General features: G+C 41.6%; 1 protein-coding gene across 2 annotated transcripts in view; it reads right to left on the bottom strand.

Annotated features, from left to right (window-relative positions):
* Positions 1 to 18,097, bottom strand: part of NAA15 (N-alpha-acetyltransferase 15, NatA auxiliary subunit) — a 63,197-nt gene extending 45,100 nt beyond the window's left edge. For both annotated transcript variants that reach the window (XM_073341162.1, XM_073341163.1), the window contains exon 1: positions 17,760 to 18,097. In XM_073341162.1, the coding sequence (XP_073197263.1) occupies positions 17,760 to 17,813 (54 nt within the window). In that variant the 5' untranslated portion in view covers positions 17,814 to 18,097. The remainder of the gene's footprint in view (positions 1 to 17,759) is intronic.
* Between the last annotated feature and the right edge of the window lie 822 nt (positions 18,098 to 18,919).

The raw sequence follows: 18,919 nt of genomic DNA, 5'->3' as shown, positions 1-18,919 counted from the left end.
TTGGCCATGTAGGCAGAAAAGATTGGGAAAAGCAGCAAGGTTCAGATCTCTATAATCTGAAAGTAAAGAGTTTCTAAATTAGATTGCCAAATGCCACTGCAGATGTCCAATGACATAAGGGATGAGCCTCTGGGTAAGCCACATGTTCACCCTCTCTGATCTTACAGGACAGAGATTAAAGCTTTTACTACTAAATTCAACCATTGTGCCTACCCTCCAGAAGTACCCACATGTAGTCATACATAGGCCACCTTGAAGAGCATCAAGGAAAGATTCAACTACCAACTCAGCAGGTGCAGAATGACAGTTTGATGTGCTTTTGATAGATTAAAGGTACACGAGTGGTGTTCACTCACTAAATTGGATCTCAGTGAGAAAAATATCCCAATGGTTAGAACTGCCTGTTGTGTCTTGCATAGTAACTGTGAGGTAAAGGGGAAAATCTACACTCAGAGTGGAGGGCAGAAGTGGAGAGACTGTCTGGACAGGCAGACAAGTTTGGACAGGCAGACAAGTGGGCCATTAGAAGAGCTCAAGTACTGGGTGCTTAGAGAACCACTATGTATTCTGCACTATGTATTGTGAACTAATAAAGAACATTTTATTTGGAAAAAAAATTGAAATGTATTGGAGTAGTAAAAACAGTTCAGAAAAAATAATGTGCAAAAAAATAGCAATGTAATTAAAATTGTGGCTACACATACACCAACCATGGCTCTCATAGGTCAGCATATGCGAAGCTGTGGTTTTCCTTGCTGTCCCTTGGCGTGGAATAGTAGGGGTAAATAGGTGGCCCATGAGACCAGATGGAATGTTGGGGAAGGCAGGGAGCCGGTACCAGGCAATTCTCAAACAACTGCAAAGGGTGGGGAGTCCAGGATTGCTGGACCTGTATGTCAACCAGCATCGGCTCTGTGGCATTTATGTTTGCTGCCTCAGAAACCCCATTATGTCTTAGTGCATTTCCCTCTCCTTTTCCTGCTGGGATTCCTGGCCCTGTCGGTTGGGCAGTTGCACACTCAAAGGAGAGTTATTAGGTGTGCTCATCATGCTGGGCAATCAGGAAAAGACACTTCAAAGGGTGTTTTTAAATAGGGTGTGGGGGTGGCTTCCAGTCTGTGACCCTGGCAGTCGAGTTCAGAATTGTGACTGAAGTGGCTACTGCAGCAGGGAACAGGGCATTGTGGGACAGCTGTTGGAAGACTGTTAGGATCAACACAGGTCACACACTGTCTACACTCGCACTACATCAAACTCAGTAGGTCGACCGGGACTCAATGCCGTAGGGGGAGGTGGTTTTACTGTGTTGCTGTAACGGGGCACTTATGTCGGCCGGAGACAAATTTGAATGTAGTCCGTAGACACATACACAAATAGGGTTGACGCAAAGCAACTTATGTTGACTTAACTTTGTAGTTGTAGACCAGGCCACAGATATATGCTATGTGGTTATTAGATAAAGGTTTCCGGCAATATTTATCTAGTTTAATTTGAATTTGATCTTCAGTTTATCATGTGATCCTTTGTTATTTATTCCTGGATATAACAGAGAACTGAGGGACTTATCTACTTCTCAAACCCACACAAATCACAAAAAAATCATACTGCAAAGAAATGGAAAGCAGAAAAACTGAAGTTTCCTATTAGCGTCTGGTACAAGTTCAATGACCTAGTAAGTCTTGAGAGTTTTCCTCTTGGTAAGTCAGAGCTTGGCTTCCTTTGAAGAAATATGGTCTTCATTCCTGGAAGTATATAGTAAAGACACTCTACAGCAATAAGGTGTTAGTCTGTATCATGAGGATTGCATATGGTATCCTTTCCTGTTCTCTCCACCTCCTTTCCGATTCTCCCTTCTATTATCTTGTTCTTGCCAATTAGGTTCACTTGAATGTAGCTAATAAATGTTATTTGTATGGTATGTAATTTTCTAAAACTGTTACTAAGATGTTTACAGTCAACTACATATTTGAAACAGATTTTTTCTCAGCAAATGGGAAAACACTAGCAAGACTCAAATACTAAATTGTACACATTGTTTTCTCCTTTCTGGAATACTGGGATAACACCAGATCCATTTTGCTTCTTTTAATACTTTCATCACAGTAGCAATGAATCCACAAAGACTTAGGCACATGTACACGAGCAACCTGAAACACTTGGGTATAGTTTCACCAATATAAACAGTGAGAATAGCCCCACTGATTCAAGTTGTGGAGTAGTTTGGGGCAGAGAGCCCATGGGAATACTCATGTGCAAAGTTACACATATGCTTAAGTCTTCACACCTTTGGGGCTTATACTATATTTCCTCATGACTCCAACAAAAACAATTACCTGAATGCAATCCTTGAGGTTCTGTAACAGGAGCAGGAAACTCTCCAAAATAAAAATTATTTAAATAAGCTCTCCAAGTGAAACTACTCCGCTTTGAGCTGTGGAACTGTTCTTTTTTTTAAAAAGAACTGAGCAAGGTAATTTTCCTGCTTAGTATAATAGCCTCCCACAGATATGGAACCTGTGACCTTTCCAGATATGTTTCAGAATGCCATATTCAGCAGGAGAGGATCCAAGATATTTTTAAGGCTTTGTCTACACTATAGCCTATGTCGGCAGAACTTATGTCACTCAGGGGTATGAACATTCCACTGCCTGATTGACATAAGCTACACTGACATAAGCATCCATGTGCACGGTGCTATGTTGTGGAGGTGGGTTTTTTATGCCGATGGGAGAGCTCTCTCCCATCGGCATAGAGCATCTTCACCATATGCGCTGCTGCAACGCTGTATCTACAGACATGACCTAAATGTCTAACTAGGATAACAAATTGGATTTCCCGAATCTGCTATTTAAATAGATCGTAAGAGATCATTGTTTAAGATGCACTGTGAAATAAGAAAGTGTGAAGGAAAAGACCAATGATTGGTAATATGTTGGACAGCAGTTAATTAAATAAGAGAATACTTTAACAGCAAAAGCTGATCACTACACAGAGGATGTTATTTTTGTGTGTGTGTTTTATTTTATTATATACAAGACACTTGATTTCTTCTTTGTAATTACATGATGCAATTGCTCTTATTACATTGGAGTTTTCCTTTAACAGTACCATGATGAAAATGCTACTGAAATCTACTAAAGCTGCAGATGTTCTCCAGTTTCTCCCTTTTTTTCTTTGAAGTGGTCATCTTGATGAGAACATAGCTTTCAGTAGCACTTTAAAAAAAAAAGTCAGGATTAATATATGTTCCCCTTTCGTACCTAAAAGTTTGAAGGGTTTTGTTATTTAGTTTAGATTTGAAATTTAGGATTTGTTTAGAACAAAGAATATGATACGAATTTTAAATGCATTAACAGATTTTTATTTTGAAATATTTAAACATTCCTCTGCAGTTTTGTAAAATCCAAACCTAATAGTTTGCTTATGTATGACACAAAGCAAATAAACTGACCATTCTAATTCCGTCATCAAAGGGACTAAAGGGGGGGTGGGCGGGCGCGCGGGGGCGCCTAAAAGTGCAGCTTGCAATAGTAACACAGATAACACCATAAAGAGAAGGGGACAAATTTTTGGCTTTGCAGTTCAGCTTTAAGTACAACTGTTACACTACTTTGCCTGCTAGAAACACTGGATCTTACCTCTTGGCAGTTTAGTTGTATGTGCTTTGACAGAAGTCTTATCTTGACATTTAAGGCAAGTCAACAAAGATGCATATTATACTCATGAGAAGTAGGAAAATGTCTACACAAGTTTTAGATGTCCAGATAAAACTTTTTCAGCATCTTCTAAAATTATTATGATGGCCAGCATAACACAAGTTAAGAATGACAGCAAATTTTCTCTTTTAGACAACTAAGGACCTGATCCTATGACCACTGAAGTCAAAGGAAAGACACCCACTGACTTCAATGAGCTTTGGTAAGACCCTAAGAGCTTGTTACAAATTAACTCAAACACTGACACCTGAGGTGCTGAAACTGAGGACCCAGCAGTAATACACCGGATCCTTGCTAGAACGTACATCTACATAACGTGAATTCGCATATAACGCGCTCGCGGTCATAGATCCCAAATTTAAATACTTTAATTGCAATTAATTTTAACGCGGTCCCCGCTATAACGCTGTCCCTGCATTAAAGTGGTACTGCGCATGGATCCCAAATCCCGTGTTCTAGCGACGGTCCGGTGTAGTTGCTTGCTTTCTTGGGAAATGAACAAACTGATTATAGATAGGGTAGTTAAGAATTCTAGGCTGCTGTTTCTGTTTTCTCCGATGTTGGTAGGCCAAAGGAAGATAATTGGTCTGACACGGATTTCCTACATGAAATATCTCCGAACTTCCTGGTTCACATTCTCCAATCTATTTCATTTTGTAAAAGGAAAACTTCAGTGATTGTGTAATTCTGAAACTTGACTAGCATGTGTAAAATCATTTTTTTTAAATCTGTTTTTAATAAAAATGGAAAGATACATTGACTTCATGGAGACTGCCATCTTCCCTGTGAACCAGTTAAATAAAAATAGCAAAGTACCCTTGAATAGGAAAAATATTTATAAATAAGTTTATCTGCATATTTTTAAATGCACGCTGAAATGATTTTATTTAAAATTGTTTATTTCAAAGGCAGATGGTGTTCAGGAATTTTAGAGACAAACAAGTATCATCCACCCTAAAAACATGTCTTTATGAAGAGCTTCCTCAATCCCTGTGTCTGTCTGTACACACTCCATTTGGAATGGGGGAAGGGGGTAGGGGAGGAATTAAGGGAGATGTATTTCCCCCCATTTAAATAAATGGGAAAATGTCCTTTCATTGAAGTTTGCCAACAGGCCCCAACCCACTGTTCTGGGCACTCTAGTTCGCAGACTCCAACCCATAGTTTGCAGGCAACTTATACAAAATAAATAAACTATCAACTGGCACAGAAATGTTGAAACTTCCCCAGGTATCCGTTAAATTATTTGCACTTATACAGGGCTTTTCAAACAATAAATCACCAAGGGTTTTACAGCCATGAGTAGATATCCCTTTCTATGAGTGCTATGGACATAAAATTTAACTTTTTAAGTTACCTACCATTATATGGTGATATCTGATACATGAAAATAACTGAGGTATCTGCTCATGAGACTGTAAGGGACACCACTATATATAAGATGAGGCAGACTTGTCCAAAGTCACACATTGAGTCAGTGGCAAAAATGGGAACAAAACTCACAGTGCCTACTGTTCCCTGCTCTAAACACTAAATTATTCAGCCTGATTTTTATTGATTTATTTTTTCATGAAACATTTATTCCAGGGCTTTGGAAGTATGAAGTGTACTAGATAGACTGAGCCATATAAAACAGACTGAGTGAGATCTATAACCTATAATATCCTAGGAAGAAGTCCAATCCTCCACCCCCATGTTGAGAACGGGCAAGGACTCACATCCCTGTATGGGTAGAGACTCTCAAGCAGGATTTAGGGACACCCCTTTTGAACCACCTTTCATCTAACAAATGGACAATAAATACATCCTGACTACCACCACCCACAATCAACCCTCCAGATGTTAAAAGGTTAAAGAAGCTTTCTCTCTGTTTCTCCCCAACCTCTTCCCATTCAGAGCCTCCTGGCTGCCAGCAGGATAAGATGGAGGGACTCCGCTTCTTTACACCTCACTCAGACTCCTGGTTGCTGCAACAGGGGACTGAAGGAAGATGTGCCCTTCCTTCAACTTTCTGGATTAGGCTTGGCAAACTGGTCAATTGACTATTATTTGAGCATGGTCAAATAGTTAAGTATTCCAGCAAGAATACCCTCATGTAGGTAGTGACCTACATTTTTGACTGAATCATGGTGCCATCTGTTAAGAAGCCCTACTTAAATGTTTGGATCACTTACTATACTACATACTAATGCCACCTGTTGGGAAAAAGGTGAACTAATTGAAAGTTGAGCATCTTGATTGGCTGCAATATACTAGAACAAACATTGTACGTATGTGTAGATTTATTTGAATACCATGCCATCAACACACACAGCAGTTTACAAAAAGCACATTAAACAAGGTAAGACATGGCCCCTGCCCTGAAGAGTTTACAATCTAAAGTGACTAGGCAAACATACAGAAATTAACTGAAAAGGGAGTGGGGCGTTCAGTCACTAAACCTCCTTCCTCTACGCAAAGATATGCAGCGATTAAGCTTCTCCCTTAAACAAACGTAACACAGCTATTAAACCCCCCTAATACTCCCCTCCCCCAATAACCTACATTAAATGCCCATGTAAGAAAACCCTCACTCCTCCCCCTCAACAAGAATCCCCTTCATACCGCACGTGTATCCCCAGCAATACTTTGCTGATAATATGCAAAGTTCTAGGCTAATGAAGGAGGTGTAACATTACATCTCTGTAAAGACCCTCTCTTCCTGCAGCTGCTTATTAGTCCATTGCATTTGCTGCAAGAAGATGGACTGCCTGCCACCTTTCCCCTCCATCTAATCTGTAAGGCTCCTGGGAGGGAGGGAGAGGGCAGCATGCCCAAAAACATTGAGTGCCTAGAATCTTCTGATATAGCAGCCATTAGAAATAGAACTGCACGGTTACCGGTTGACTGAAATCCACAAGATACTTCATAAATGTAGATATTAATGTCTCACTACTTCTGGAATGCTAACAGTGACATCATAATATACACAGAGTCAGTGGAAGCCAAAAATTATTTGTATGGAAATTTTTTACTCCACAAACTTTGAAAAAAATTAAAGCTAAACACAACTACTGTGCTTCTGATTATGTGATACATGTAGATAGAAAGGAGAAGTGCTTGTTAAATTCTTGTGATATATGTAAAGCTACTGTCAAAGAAGAATTATTGCAGTTAAACAGCAAGAAACATAAAACTGGTCTACATCAACATTTCTCTTCTGTGCATTCTTCTTCTACTTTGTCCTCAGCAGCTGCATCACAGAGCATGGCATCTTTTGATGAAGATAGTGATACAAATAACAATGAAAGTGAAGCGAATTCCATTTTTTCATATTAAGAATTTTGCTACTCCATCTTTTTTAGTATCAAAAATTCCTTACTCCTGGAAAGTCTTCATATGTTCATCAAATTGGCATTAAAAGGTTTTTTGATAGTGTCCTCGGACCAGAAAAACAAACCTGACCGTATGCTCGCTAGAGGTATTAATGCCAGCAATAAACCATTTCATATAGAAAAAAATCCTTATATATTAGATTTTTTTCATAAGTTGTGTCCAATTTACGAAGTAGGAAACAGCTTTCAGGAAAGTCTTCTGAATGCCAAAAGTGGATGTGAAAAAGAATTGGTGTTCCTATTCCTCAAGCTCCTTATGTGTCTCTAGTATCTGATAGATGAAGCAATATTCACAGTGAGAACATCATCAACTTCATGGTAACAACTCCACAACCAGTGTTTTACTCATTCCAATGCACAATTGAGCATAATCACGCAGCCCAATATTGCTGACAATACAATAAATGAATTGGGTCCACACAGAAGGGTATTTCAGTTGTGACTGAGAACATGACTAATGTGAAAGCAGCTTAGTCTTTGCTGATAAATGAGTATCCACATCTTCTGTGTTATGAGCACGCTGCTCTGAGGAGACAGCATTTCATTGGTGATGTTCAAGATTTGACAACTTTCTCATCACATATGAGAAAAGTGAAAAAGCACTGTCAAGTTTTTCAAAAATAAAGTACCAGCAGCCATTCTCTGCATCATTTAGTAAAGCACTCAATTTCATCCACACTGAGTAAGTCTTGCATACTCAATGGGGCTCCTTCTATTAAATGCCTCAAAGATCTTCCAATACGCAAGCAGACTCTTCACAAAGGGGTGGCTGGGTGCTACCCTCAAGTAATCGTCACTCATGTTCTTGATGATGCAGTCTTTTGGATGCATATCCAAAATTCATTTCACTATTTGGACTCGGAGCTCAGTCCATTCAGAATACAGAAAATTATAGTTCTATATTGTCTGATGCCAAGGATGATTCTTGAACATGAAAAACATTTGTGAGAATACTGAACACAGTACACATACAAAAGCTGATGGGAAAAAGACAAACAAAATATCACAGAAAAAAAATCAGGCGATCAGTCCTGCCCATAATGCTGCCTATCTTCTTGATCCACACTACTAGGGCCAAGACCTTTCTGATGATTAATTTGATTCATCTGGTGACCTCATAGTGGCTGTTGCAAGTGTTAAAGGACATGCACACAAACCAACATGTCTGATGGAAGTAGCAAATTATAAAGCAAGAAGCATCCCATTCAGTTGTAAAACAACCAGAGTGCAATCCCAGCAGTTGAATGAAAACAACTTTCTCGATCATGGTGGAAAGGGTCATGCCCAACTTGCAGTCTAGCTGCAACAGCAGAAATTCTTTTAATACTTCTGTATACTACTACTGCCTGCACAGAACAACATTTAAAAATGACTTCCTTTATAGTTGCTACGTTTGTTTTATTTCTGTTACAAAAGAAAAGCAAACATAGCAATAATGAAAGAATGTGACAATTATTCAAGACTGAACAGTTTCATTTTTTAGAACTTCATTTAATTATGTTTTGCATTTTTCTGAGTTAAAATAATACAGTTACAAAACTTGTTTTTTTGTAATTAGGCATAAGAATCTAAGGCTAAGCCTACTGGAGACCATAAAGTCTTACTCCTTTCGTTATAGTTGTTATTGTCTAACAAATTAGTGCTTTAAAATATTTGACCATTTTTCACATTTAACCAATGTTTGCAATTGACCAATTATTTTTGACTGCTCAAATGCCCAACCCTACTCTGGCTGATGCAACGGGGTCATTTCTATTACTCTATCCTTCTCGGAGCTGCCAATTTAAGTTCCTCCTCTCTATGTAATATCTCTAGTGCCTTCACCTGCTGCTCAGAGCTTCCCAAAGAAACTGCTACAGAATAAAACTTGACTTGTTCTCATCAGTTTCACTATGTACCCACAAGGTTATAAACAACCACAATGAAAACTGACAGGTCTTGTCAGCGATCACTCTGATACAACTTCGGAAAGCTCTGAGCAGCAGCAATAGCACTAAAGTCACGTGTCTACAGATATAAGACAACAATGTACTGCTTTACACTTGGTATTAATATGGAAAGTTTATCTTCACACCTGTAAAGCCTATAAACTTTTTTTTTTTTTTAAATAATCTGCAAAAGCTACTTTCACTAATTCTCCCTCTTCCCTCTCACCAGAGGAAAGTAGGCAAATGGACTTTTCTGGCCCTAACTTACCCATCCAACATATGTTTATTTTCTCTCAAAATTGAGTTTTAATTTAAATGGCCATGTATGTATGTTCTCTACTAAAGCATAAAGATACAAATCAAGCAAAGGACTAATATCTGAGTGTGAATCATAGTGTCGAAGACATGGCATGAGCTGCTAAGACAATGATGCATTTCATATATCTTTGCTTCAAAGAAAGATACAGCTGTAGGTCATTTTCTGCCACAAAGTACCAGCAATCTTCCTATTGTGCATGCATTCAATCCCTTGGACAGGACACTCAATAGCTGTCCCCACTTAAGAACTCAGTTTATTGCCTAGAAATTTCAGTCAGTGAACAAGTTCTTCCATGTTCACTAATGATCACACTACCAGTAGCTGTAACTCTATGCCCCCATTGCAGGGTCCCAAAGCCCGAGTATCTACACAATTAAACAGCCACATAGACCAAACCAGAGTCAGATAACATGGGCCAGCCCCAGGTATTTAACTGCAGTGTTAACCTGACATAACCTGACTCTCTCTGGCTGCTTGAAGCAAGCAGTAACAGTTTCAATACTCGCACCATTTATACCCCTCAAACTTGTGGTTTGTTGGCTACTATGATGATGGTAGTGGGAGGGTCTCCGCTAATCTACCTCTTCCCAAACTTCTGTTCTTGGGTTTTCCTCCCCAAATGGCTCAAGTGCCTGCCTCCATTGATGTTCATTGCCTTCTCAAAGAGCCACTGATTCTTGTCAGTTTCCACTACTGCCCATAATGGTACTAAGAGGAGTAGTAAAAACTGACAGGACAATGGTCTGTCTTCATTCTACTGCCACTTGAAAAGCTGTGAGCAGCAATGACACTGGAGCCTTAAGGTCTATCTTCTCTGCAAAAGAAAAGTGCGGTCTTAACTTGGGTTACAACAGCAGTGAAGACATGGTCACATTTTTAAACTCTGGTTAGCAACTCGAGCTGAAGCCTAAACAGCAGCCTTAGGCTGAATTTGAGCTGCTAATCCATGTTAAAAGCAGCGCTGCCAATCCATGTTAAAAGCAGCGCTGCCCTGTCTAAGGGCATGGCTACACTGGAAACGTCAAAGCACTGTCGCGGGAGAGCTCCTGCAGCAGCGCTTTGAAGTGTAAGTGTGGTCCCACGCGAACACTGGGAGAGACGTCTCCCAGCACTCCTGGTAATCCATCTCCATGAGGGGATTAGCTCTGAGCACGGCTCCCAGTGCTCGGAGCCTGTTTACACTAGCGCTTTAAAGCGCTCTGACTTGCTGCATTCCTGGGGGTGATTTTTCACACCCCTGAGCCAGCAAGTTAGAGCGCTATAAAATGTAAGTGTAGCCAAGCCCTTAACCTCTATTTTAACCTGAGTTAGTTGATATGTGTTAGCTAACGAGAGTTAAGAACACACTTTTTTGCAGTGATGACATATCATAGGAAAATGATAATTAAACAGTTTACATTTGGGTCATGTTGGGAACAATCTATTTGCAACTATAAAGACAAGGTTTTCTTTAAATGAAAGTGTCAGACTTGTCTTCCCTGCATCATTAACTCAAGCTATAACTTGAGTTTTGCCCCAGCCCGACTTCCATCCACATACAAGAATCTCTAGTTAGTAATGCAGTGGAGACGCTGTAGCTCAAGTTACAACAAATCATCTGCTGCTAATCCAGTCACTCTTAATATCACAGTGTATCTTGAGTGTTTTGCAATGTGGTCACTCACTCTAGCTCAGTGGTTCTCAACTTGCGCCACACGTCCTGCTTGCGGCGGAAACAGCATACAGCTGCGGCCCACGTGACATCCTCAGGGCCATACAAGTAGTATTGGATGCAGCCCACATTACACATTGTGGACCACATATGCAGCCCACAATGGTCAATAAGTTGAGAACCACTGCTCTAACTGCTCAAATGGAGTAACTCCAGTGTACTAACTCAAGCTCCCTGGGGCAGTGAAGACAAGCCCAAGATTCTGAAAAAGTTGGTGACATTGATATGAAAACCACTACACATGAGCAAGTGGATTTTTTGAGCCCTGACTCTACCAAATAACACAGTGGCCCCATGGCATCTGATACCCCCACACCATCCTAACAGGGGATCCTGGTTCAATGATAAATGACATATATAAAATGGAGGATTGGAGATTAGAGCACCTCAGCAGAAAGATGTGTTTAATCTGAACCAGCTGTGCAAACTACCTGATTAATCCTATGCTACAGAGATAAAACACTAGAAATAGTCTTCTGCCACTGATGGAAAAATCCTGGCAGACCAAATTGTTCTGGATCGCAAACAGTCCCAACAGTCTACACTAGTCCCAGAGCCTAAAGAATCCTCCAGCTGCAAAGAACCTTGTGTCTTACTCCTTAGAAGAGACTGACAAAGTATCACAGGTCCACCGGAATCACTTGGGGGAAAAAAATCTCCCTCCCCTCCCCACCAACTAACTTCAGGCGAGTCTAAGAAATGAAGTGGATGTTTCTTTTGTGGTGGTGTAGAAAGAATCTGTACAAACATCTGAACTGTTCCTCCATTCATTGTTGGTGAAATCTAGTGAGGAACAGATGCTGACAAAAGACAAACTCCTCATAATCCTTAATCATGGAAGTGTGACTCTTGCTCAAAAAGCAATCTTTCAGCATCAACTACCTTAGCAACTATTGCCTTATTTTTAGTGTCCCCTTCTTGGAAAAGTTATTCAAAAAGTGGCAGCGGGCCAAACAACAACAGCTGACTTCCATCCAATACTCTAGATCTTTTTCAATCAGGCTTCATGACTGAATATGGCACAAAGATCACACTGGTAGCACTGATGGATGATCTCTCTCAGAATGGAGGATGAAGATCCATACTACTAGATCTGTTGGCATTCTTCAACATCATGGATTACAAGGTTCTGCTAGCTCAAATGCAGACTCTCACAGAAGTAGATGGAAACATGTTAGGTCTGAGAACAGAATCACCATAAGAGTAGCAATGCACAATTGGTCACCTTCTCCAAGAACCTGAATCTGCCAAGTCCAGAAAAGTTCAGTCTTGTTACTGCTCTTATTCAATGTCTGTGACACATTTAAAAGTGATAACACACAATAAATCAATGTGGTTATCTAAACTATGTCCAGAAGCAAAACCAGCAGACCCTTCTGACACCAAAGTACTGGAACAAAAATTGCTAGGTTAGATTCAATTGGAGCAAGAGAGAAGGTAGTATTTGTTGACAGAAGACACTGTACAAAACTGGTTGAGTTTGGATCTCTCTCCTTCACTGAGACTATTCCCCACTTCAGACTGTAATGCAATGCCCAGTCTCTGAGTTCTGCTAAGTTCATATCTGCTCCTAGATTCCTGTATTTACAGCTATGGCTGACTAGGAGATTTTTTCTATTTCTTTCAGGTAAGGGCCTTAGGTAGAAGCTTCTTCGATCACAAGCAACGGTCTTTTCCTTCACACTTAAGAAAACAGAGAATCAAATGATGATAAATACTATGAACTTTTGAGCAGGGAATTTTGTGCATAAAATCCATGATACAGTTGATGCTAGACAGCGATTTCAGTTGGTAAACAAGCTTATTAAATTACCTAAGTACTTACATGACCTGTAGTCCCCAAGACCTTCAAAACACCAATAAACTGATCCTCAACATTCCTATGAGGTAGGGAAATAATATTCCCATTTTCACAGAAGCAGTCAGGTCACAAACGTGGCTGTGTAAGAGACAGGAACTGAACCTAGGTCTGAGTTCCTGCCCACTGCCTCAACCACAAGACCATACTTCCACCTAATTACTGGAAAGATATATTAGTAAAATACCCTTCCTAGCAGGGAAAACCAGAAACCAATACAGTAATATCTTGTTATCCCTACCCATTTGAAGCATGGTGATCCACAGAGTTAAACTACAGAGTTCAGCATACTCAAGTAACCAGTAACATTATGGTGTAGCAATTATCATCGTTGGTGTATAGCATATTAACTCAGTGGGTTATCACTAGAAGTTGGAATTATCACAATCTTTAATCTTGGACCAGGTTGCTGCTGCATGGCATAAAAGAATATATCTTGAACAACACACAGTATGTACTTAATACTAGATCTAAAACACATACTTGGAATATTTTTAATATGATACTTACTTTAGCACATCTAGTACAAAGCTTTGAAGCACTGGAAAAACATAATCCCTATAGTAGACATGGCCTAGGTGTAATTTCCTCATTTGAAAATGTTTTCTTTACAAAATTGAAATTAAATATTGTTATATTTGAGGCTCAAAAAAGTTACCTTACACCTAGTAAGCCTATGATACTAGCCAGGGTGAAAAGTACATGTGACACCATGCTTTCCCAAAAGGATATTGTTCCCCAAAGTTATTTCCTCTGCAATTTGAAAGAATAAAAAAGTTTTGTAATATCATGTACCATATTTAACTATCATTGCAAATCAGCTCTCTGTTTATTTCCCTCCCCCACTAAATGCATACAAGGTCTGGTCAAACAAAAGCATTCATTTAATATTTGACATATCAAATTAGTACTAATCTAAATACCTTTGCTGAGTTGTATTTGACCAGCTAGTCATACCACGAAAGCTGGTTAAATAGCATAAGTATTAACTGAATATTTGCCAAAAACGTGTAAAATTCACCAGTCATTTGTAAACTACAACTCAACCAGTCCTTCCTCCTACATGCCTTGATTTTGTTTCACTTTTTTTGTCTTTTTCTTCACTCCACTTTCTCCTTTCCTTCCAAGGAAAGTGCATTTCTCCATTACATTACAACTCACCAGCAACCGCAAAGGGGGTGTATGGTTTTTTATCCCTCCCGCAATTTTCTGGCTGGTGAAAGGGGTGTTTATTACTCTTCCCTCTTCTCAACCCCAATTTGAGTCCTCCTTTCAGTAAACAGCTCCAGTGTTAGCCTCTGCCCTTGCTCATAGCTTGTCCAAGTACAGTTGAATGAAATATATCCAATTCATGTCAGTTTCACTGATGCCCACAAGGATCAAAAAGAAACAGTGAAAAGTGACAACTTAGGAAATCCACTTTCCCTCTTCTGCACCCTGTGGAAGCCCTGAGCAACAGCAGAGGTACTGGAGCGCTCTGTCTGCAGATTTAAGACAACAGTGAATTAGTTTAACCTTGGTTTGCACTTGTATACCTTCATATCTCTAAGGGCTAGAGAAACATATTCAAAAATGAACTTAAGCTCAGCAGAAAGTGGTAACTTCCTGGGAGAGTCTCTCTTACTCATACTGAGTAGGGTGAGTGGATTTTTCAAGCCTTGATTGTTTGTATTACAGTAGTGCCAAAATGTTAAATGAGCTACAGAGCACATTCCCAGTAAAACTGCCATACATCTATGAGCAAATTAGGAAAATCTTACTCTATTCAGTTCTTTTAGCAAACAGTGATAGGACAGACACAGATAAGTGGAAGAACTGGTTTGCAAGCAGATTTCTACATAAAGATTTCTGTAACAGATTTTTGATCTTGACAGCTTTAAAAAACTGACAACTGCTCCAAACCTCCAAAGATTAAAAGGTAAATTATATTCCCAACAGACTGATGAGATCCTGTCCTGTTTCATGCATCCGATGAAGTGAGCTGTAGCTCACGAAAGCTTATGCTCAAATAAATTGGTTAGTCTCTAAGGTGCCACAAGTACTCCTTTTCTTTTTGTTCTGTTTCTGTAAAGCATAACATTCAAGTTTTGAATTAAGAGTAAATTTTCTTAACACTATGAATAAATGAGACCCCTCTCCAAAGTATACAGAATTGGTTTAGTCTCCAAAATGTCTGTCTGTTTTAACCTTTGCTTACAAAAATAAAATGGCAGTTTACCTGCTTGAACTACTGAGTTTACAACAGCCGAGAGAACTGCAGTTTAGATGGTTCTGTATTCTGATAAAAGTTTTGTGTAACAATATTATCTATTGAAGGGCAATATGCCTCTTCTGGGTACCCTGTAGGCTAGATCACATCAGTGTCTGCTGAAAAAGCCTTGAAGCTATAAGTCACCTCTTGATATATACGAAAAAATGACATACCTGAAACAAGGTGGCATGTTCCACATGTTCACTGGTCAAGCTTTCAATAGGAATACTGAAAAACTTATTTTTCAACCTACCTATTTTATTTTGCAACAAAGTAGAAAACCACAGAGCGGTCTACACACGTGAACCGTGGTCGTGGGCTCAAATACCATGAATCGGAAAGGTGCAGAAAGAGTGAGGAGCATTACAAAATACACCTCTACCCCGATATAACGCAACCCGATATAACATGAATTTGGATATAATGCAGTAAAGCAGTGCTCTGGGGGACGGGGTTCCGCACTCCAGCGGATCAGTGTGTATGGCTCCGACACGCTGCTCTGAGCGGCATGTTAAGGGTGCCAGGCTGGAGGGTTGGATTGGGGCAGAATGTCATGGGGCGGGGTGTTCAGGGGGGGTTGGATGACTCGGAGGTTCTGGGGGTGGGGTGGTCAGGGGACGGGGACAGGGATAGGGCGTGGGAGTCCTGGGGGCCTGTCAGGGGGTGGGGATAGGGGTCGGGGCAGTCAGGGGACATGGAGCGGGGGCGGGGTTTGGATGGGTTGGGGGCTCTGAGAGGTCAGTCAGGGGGTGGGAAGTGACTATTAATAACGGAAATGCTCAAGGCCAAAGCAAGTTCGATATAACATGGTTTCACCTATAACGCAGTAAGATTTTTTGGCTCCCGAGGATCGCGTTATATCAGTGTAGAGGTGTAAATGTAAAATTGTATATCACACAGGAACTGAAGTTATTTAGGTTACAAACATTCCCCCACAACTTGATGACAACAGAATTTCCAGTTAAAACAAACAAACAAACAAACAGAACAAAAACAACAGGCTAAACAAAATCTGCTTAGTCTGGAACAGACCTCAGCCTAAAACCAAGTTTTCTGAGCTAGATCAAATTAGGCTGACTTTTTCAAAGCTGGGTTAGGCTGACTTTTTCGCTCCTTAATGCCATCTTCTTTAAATTCCAGCTATGACAGAACACTCCAAGCCACACCTTTCAAAGTGGAATGCCAAGACAACTTTGACATTTGAGGAACTTTTCGAAGGAAGTTTGAAGAGACTACATAGCAAGGATTTAGAATGTACTTGTGTCCACATTTGGGTGGTGACTTCTGTTCTTGAGTACTAACTGAAGTTATGTGTTTCATGATGATAATACATACCTTTGCACTATTAACTATTGTGCAGTTATCTACACTTCTGTACATTTATTTCCAATGTAGTGTTTTTCAACTAAACTCTCAGTAATAGAATACATATATGATACATTAAAAGCAAAGGTTTATAGAAGATTGTAAGAATGTTTTGCACAAAAAACCTTAAGATGCGTATATTAAAAGGGATATTTCTCATTATTTCAGTAGAATTGACAAGATTAAACTAACATGAATAAGATGCAGCCTTCTAATGAGTTTCTCTGCATAACCCAATTGTATTCATCTGTGGTACAGATTACTATTTCTGCAATCTGAGACATTTCATATAGATTACAGCATCTGGCTTAACATTCCTGATCTCTGGGAGCACATAATAGTTTAAGAGTCTTTAAAAACAGACAAACATTTTAGAATCTAAACTAACGTGCAATAGTTTGCAAAAAATTTTGTAGGAGAGAACTATATGATATTTCAAGATTAAGTAGATAAGAGGGAATCCTCTAATCATGAAACTCTTGACAATCATTCATTAATTGATCCATCTCCTTACAATACTCCATGCACATCAAGTGCCTTATAATCAAATTTCATACTGCACTGAATCAAAGCTGATGTGCACCTATTATATTGCTTTGTACAGTAAATTATGTATTCCTTTTATGCATACTTTAAAAGGAGAGTACAATGTCTTAGTTTGTACTCTCAGTAATTATTTTCTGGAGCAGAGTTTGTTTCATTGACACATGCCGGAATTAGAATCCAGGGAAAGTTAACTGTCAAAATGTTTTATGTAGACAAGGCTTAATTGCTCAGTTAGTCTAGGAAAAGTCACTCTAAAACCTTCACCATTTTACATTTCCTCCTGCCGAAGACACATTCCCCACTGAATAGCAAGAACTAATCTCTCCAAATCTGACTTTGTAAAAAACCCAGAGGAATCCCAAGGCCCCCAACTATTGTAGGAACAGAATTAGTGAATTCGGGATGCTTTAAGAAGTCCTTCGTTCCCAAGCACCGGGGGAGCAGGGGGGCTTTCGACCGTCCTCCCAATCCTCTTCAGGGGCAGCGGGGGAAAGACAGAGCCCGAAGCGGGGAGGATGTAGCAACCAGCGGAGCAGGGGGTGACGAGAGCCGGCGCCAGGGCCCAGGCAGAGGTGTGGGGGCTCCCTAGGTCCCGTCCCACCGAAGCAGCGAGGGCTGCAGCTCCCTGCGCTTCACCAGGGGCAGGGGCCTGGCCAGGCGCCCCCGAGGGCACCCCGCCCGGCTCACTCACCAGGATACGCTTGAAGAGCGCGTTCTCCTTGGGCGGGAGGCTCACGGACGGCATCGCTCCTGCTGCTGCCGCGGCCGGCTCCGGCTCCGCTTGGAGGCTCCGGGGGGCGGGGTGTATCCTGCCACTGCTCGGTCACCGCCGCCTCCCGGGACTCCCTGCCGGGCCGCCCCCTCCTCGTTTCCGTCCCAGGCCCGGCTCCTCCAGGCCGCCGTATCCGCGCTGGGTTCCCCCTTGCCCCGCACCGAGTCCCAGGCGACAGTTCACGTGGTAACTGAACAGGCCGGAGAGAGGCACCGTCAAAATGGCCGCCGCCCCTTACGGCTTCCCCAGCCGGGTCACGCTGCTCAACGCGCATGCGCCGCGACCCCGTGGCCCAGCACGGCTCGAGCACGGCTCGGGAGTCGGTGCGGGGCATGCTGGGAAGTGAGGCCGCTCCCGCGGTCCGCCCTGGTGACTCAGAGCCCGTCCCAGGCTTCCCCCGCGGAGCGGGCGGCGTTGTCGTGACTCGCCTCCAGCCCCCGCAGCCGCAAAAGCCGAGGGTGGAATGAGGCCGTTCGGGGGCTTTGCACGCCCCATTATGCACCCCGCCCAGCAACCGGCACCAGCCCTCCCTCGCCCCGCAGCGGCTCCGGGGCCGCCTCTGCTGGCAGGTTTTACGGGTCCCGCGAGCTGGCTGCAGGCGCGTCTCTCCCACCAGAGGCTGGACAGCTCCGGCCCGGCTGGACTAGGGTTTAATTGTGCTGATCGCCTGAGTTAGCCAGCACTTTGTAGAAGCCTAATGTAAACAAGGCCCGCTCCCTGTAAGGTGTCAGCCTGGTGGGGCTAAAGTCGGGGGGCTGCGCGTTGGCTGCATTAGAATTATTAGATTGTTAGCTCGTGCTAACATTGTGCCTTTAAATCCTACTGTAGATCAGGCCTGGGTGGATGCCGTTTTCAGGAACATACCGTACCTCCCTCTCTGGCTTTTTACCAAAAGTGATGAGTCGCTACCATATGTGGGCATTTGGTGCAGTGCCAGCTCCCCTTACACGGCTCTGACACCCCACCTCCACCTGCAGCATCACCCTGTTATCTTCCAACCTTGCAGAACCAGTTACAAAAAAGGCAAATGACTGCTATTTTTTGGGACCCGCCTTCACAGTGCTGTGCCAGCAAAACAA

This window comes from Lepidochelys kempii, chromosome 4, assembly GCF_965140265.1.
Source record: "Lepidochelys kempii isolate rLepKem1 chromosome 4, rLepKem1.hap2, whole genome shotgun sequence".
Classification (NCBI taxonomy): domain Eukaryota; kingdom Metazoa; phylum Chordata; order Testudines; family Cheloniidae; genus Lepidochelys; species Lepidochelys kempii.
Note: the sequence above shows the minus strand (reverse complement) of the source record. Positions and strands in the feature narration are given on the sequence as shown.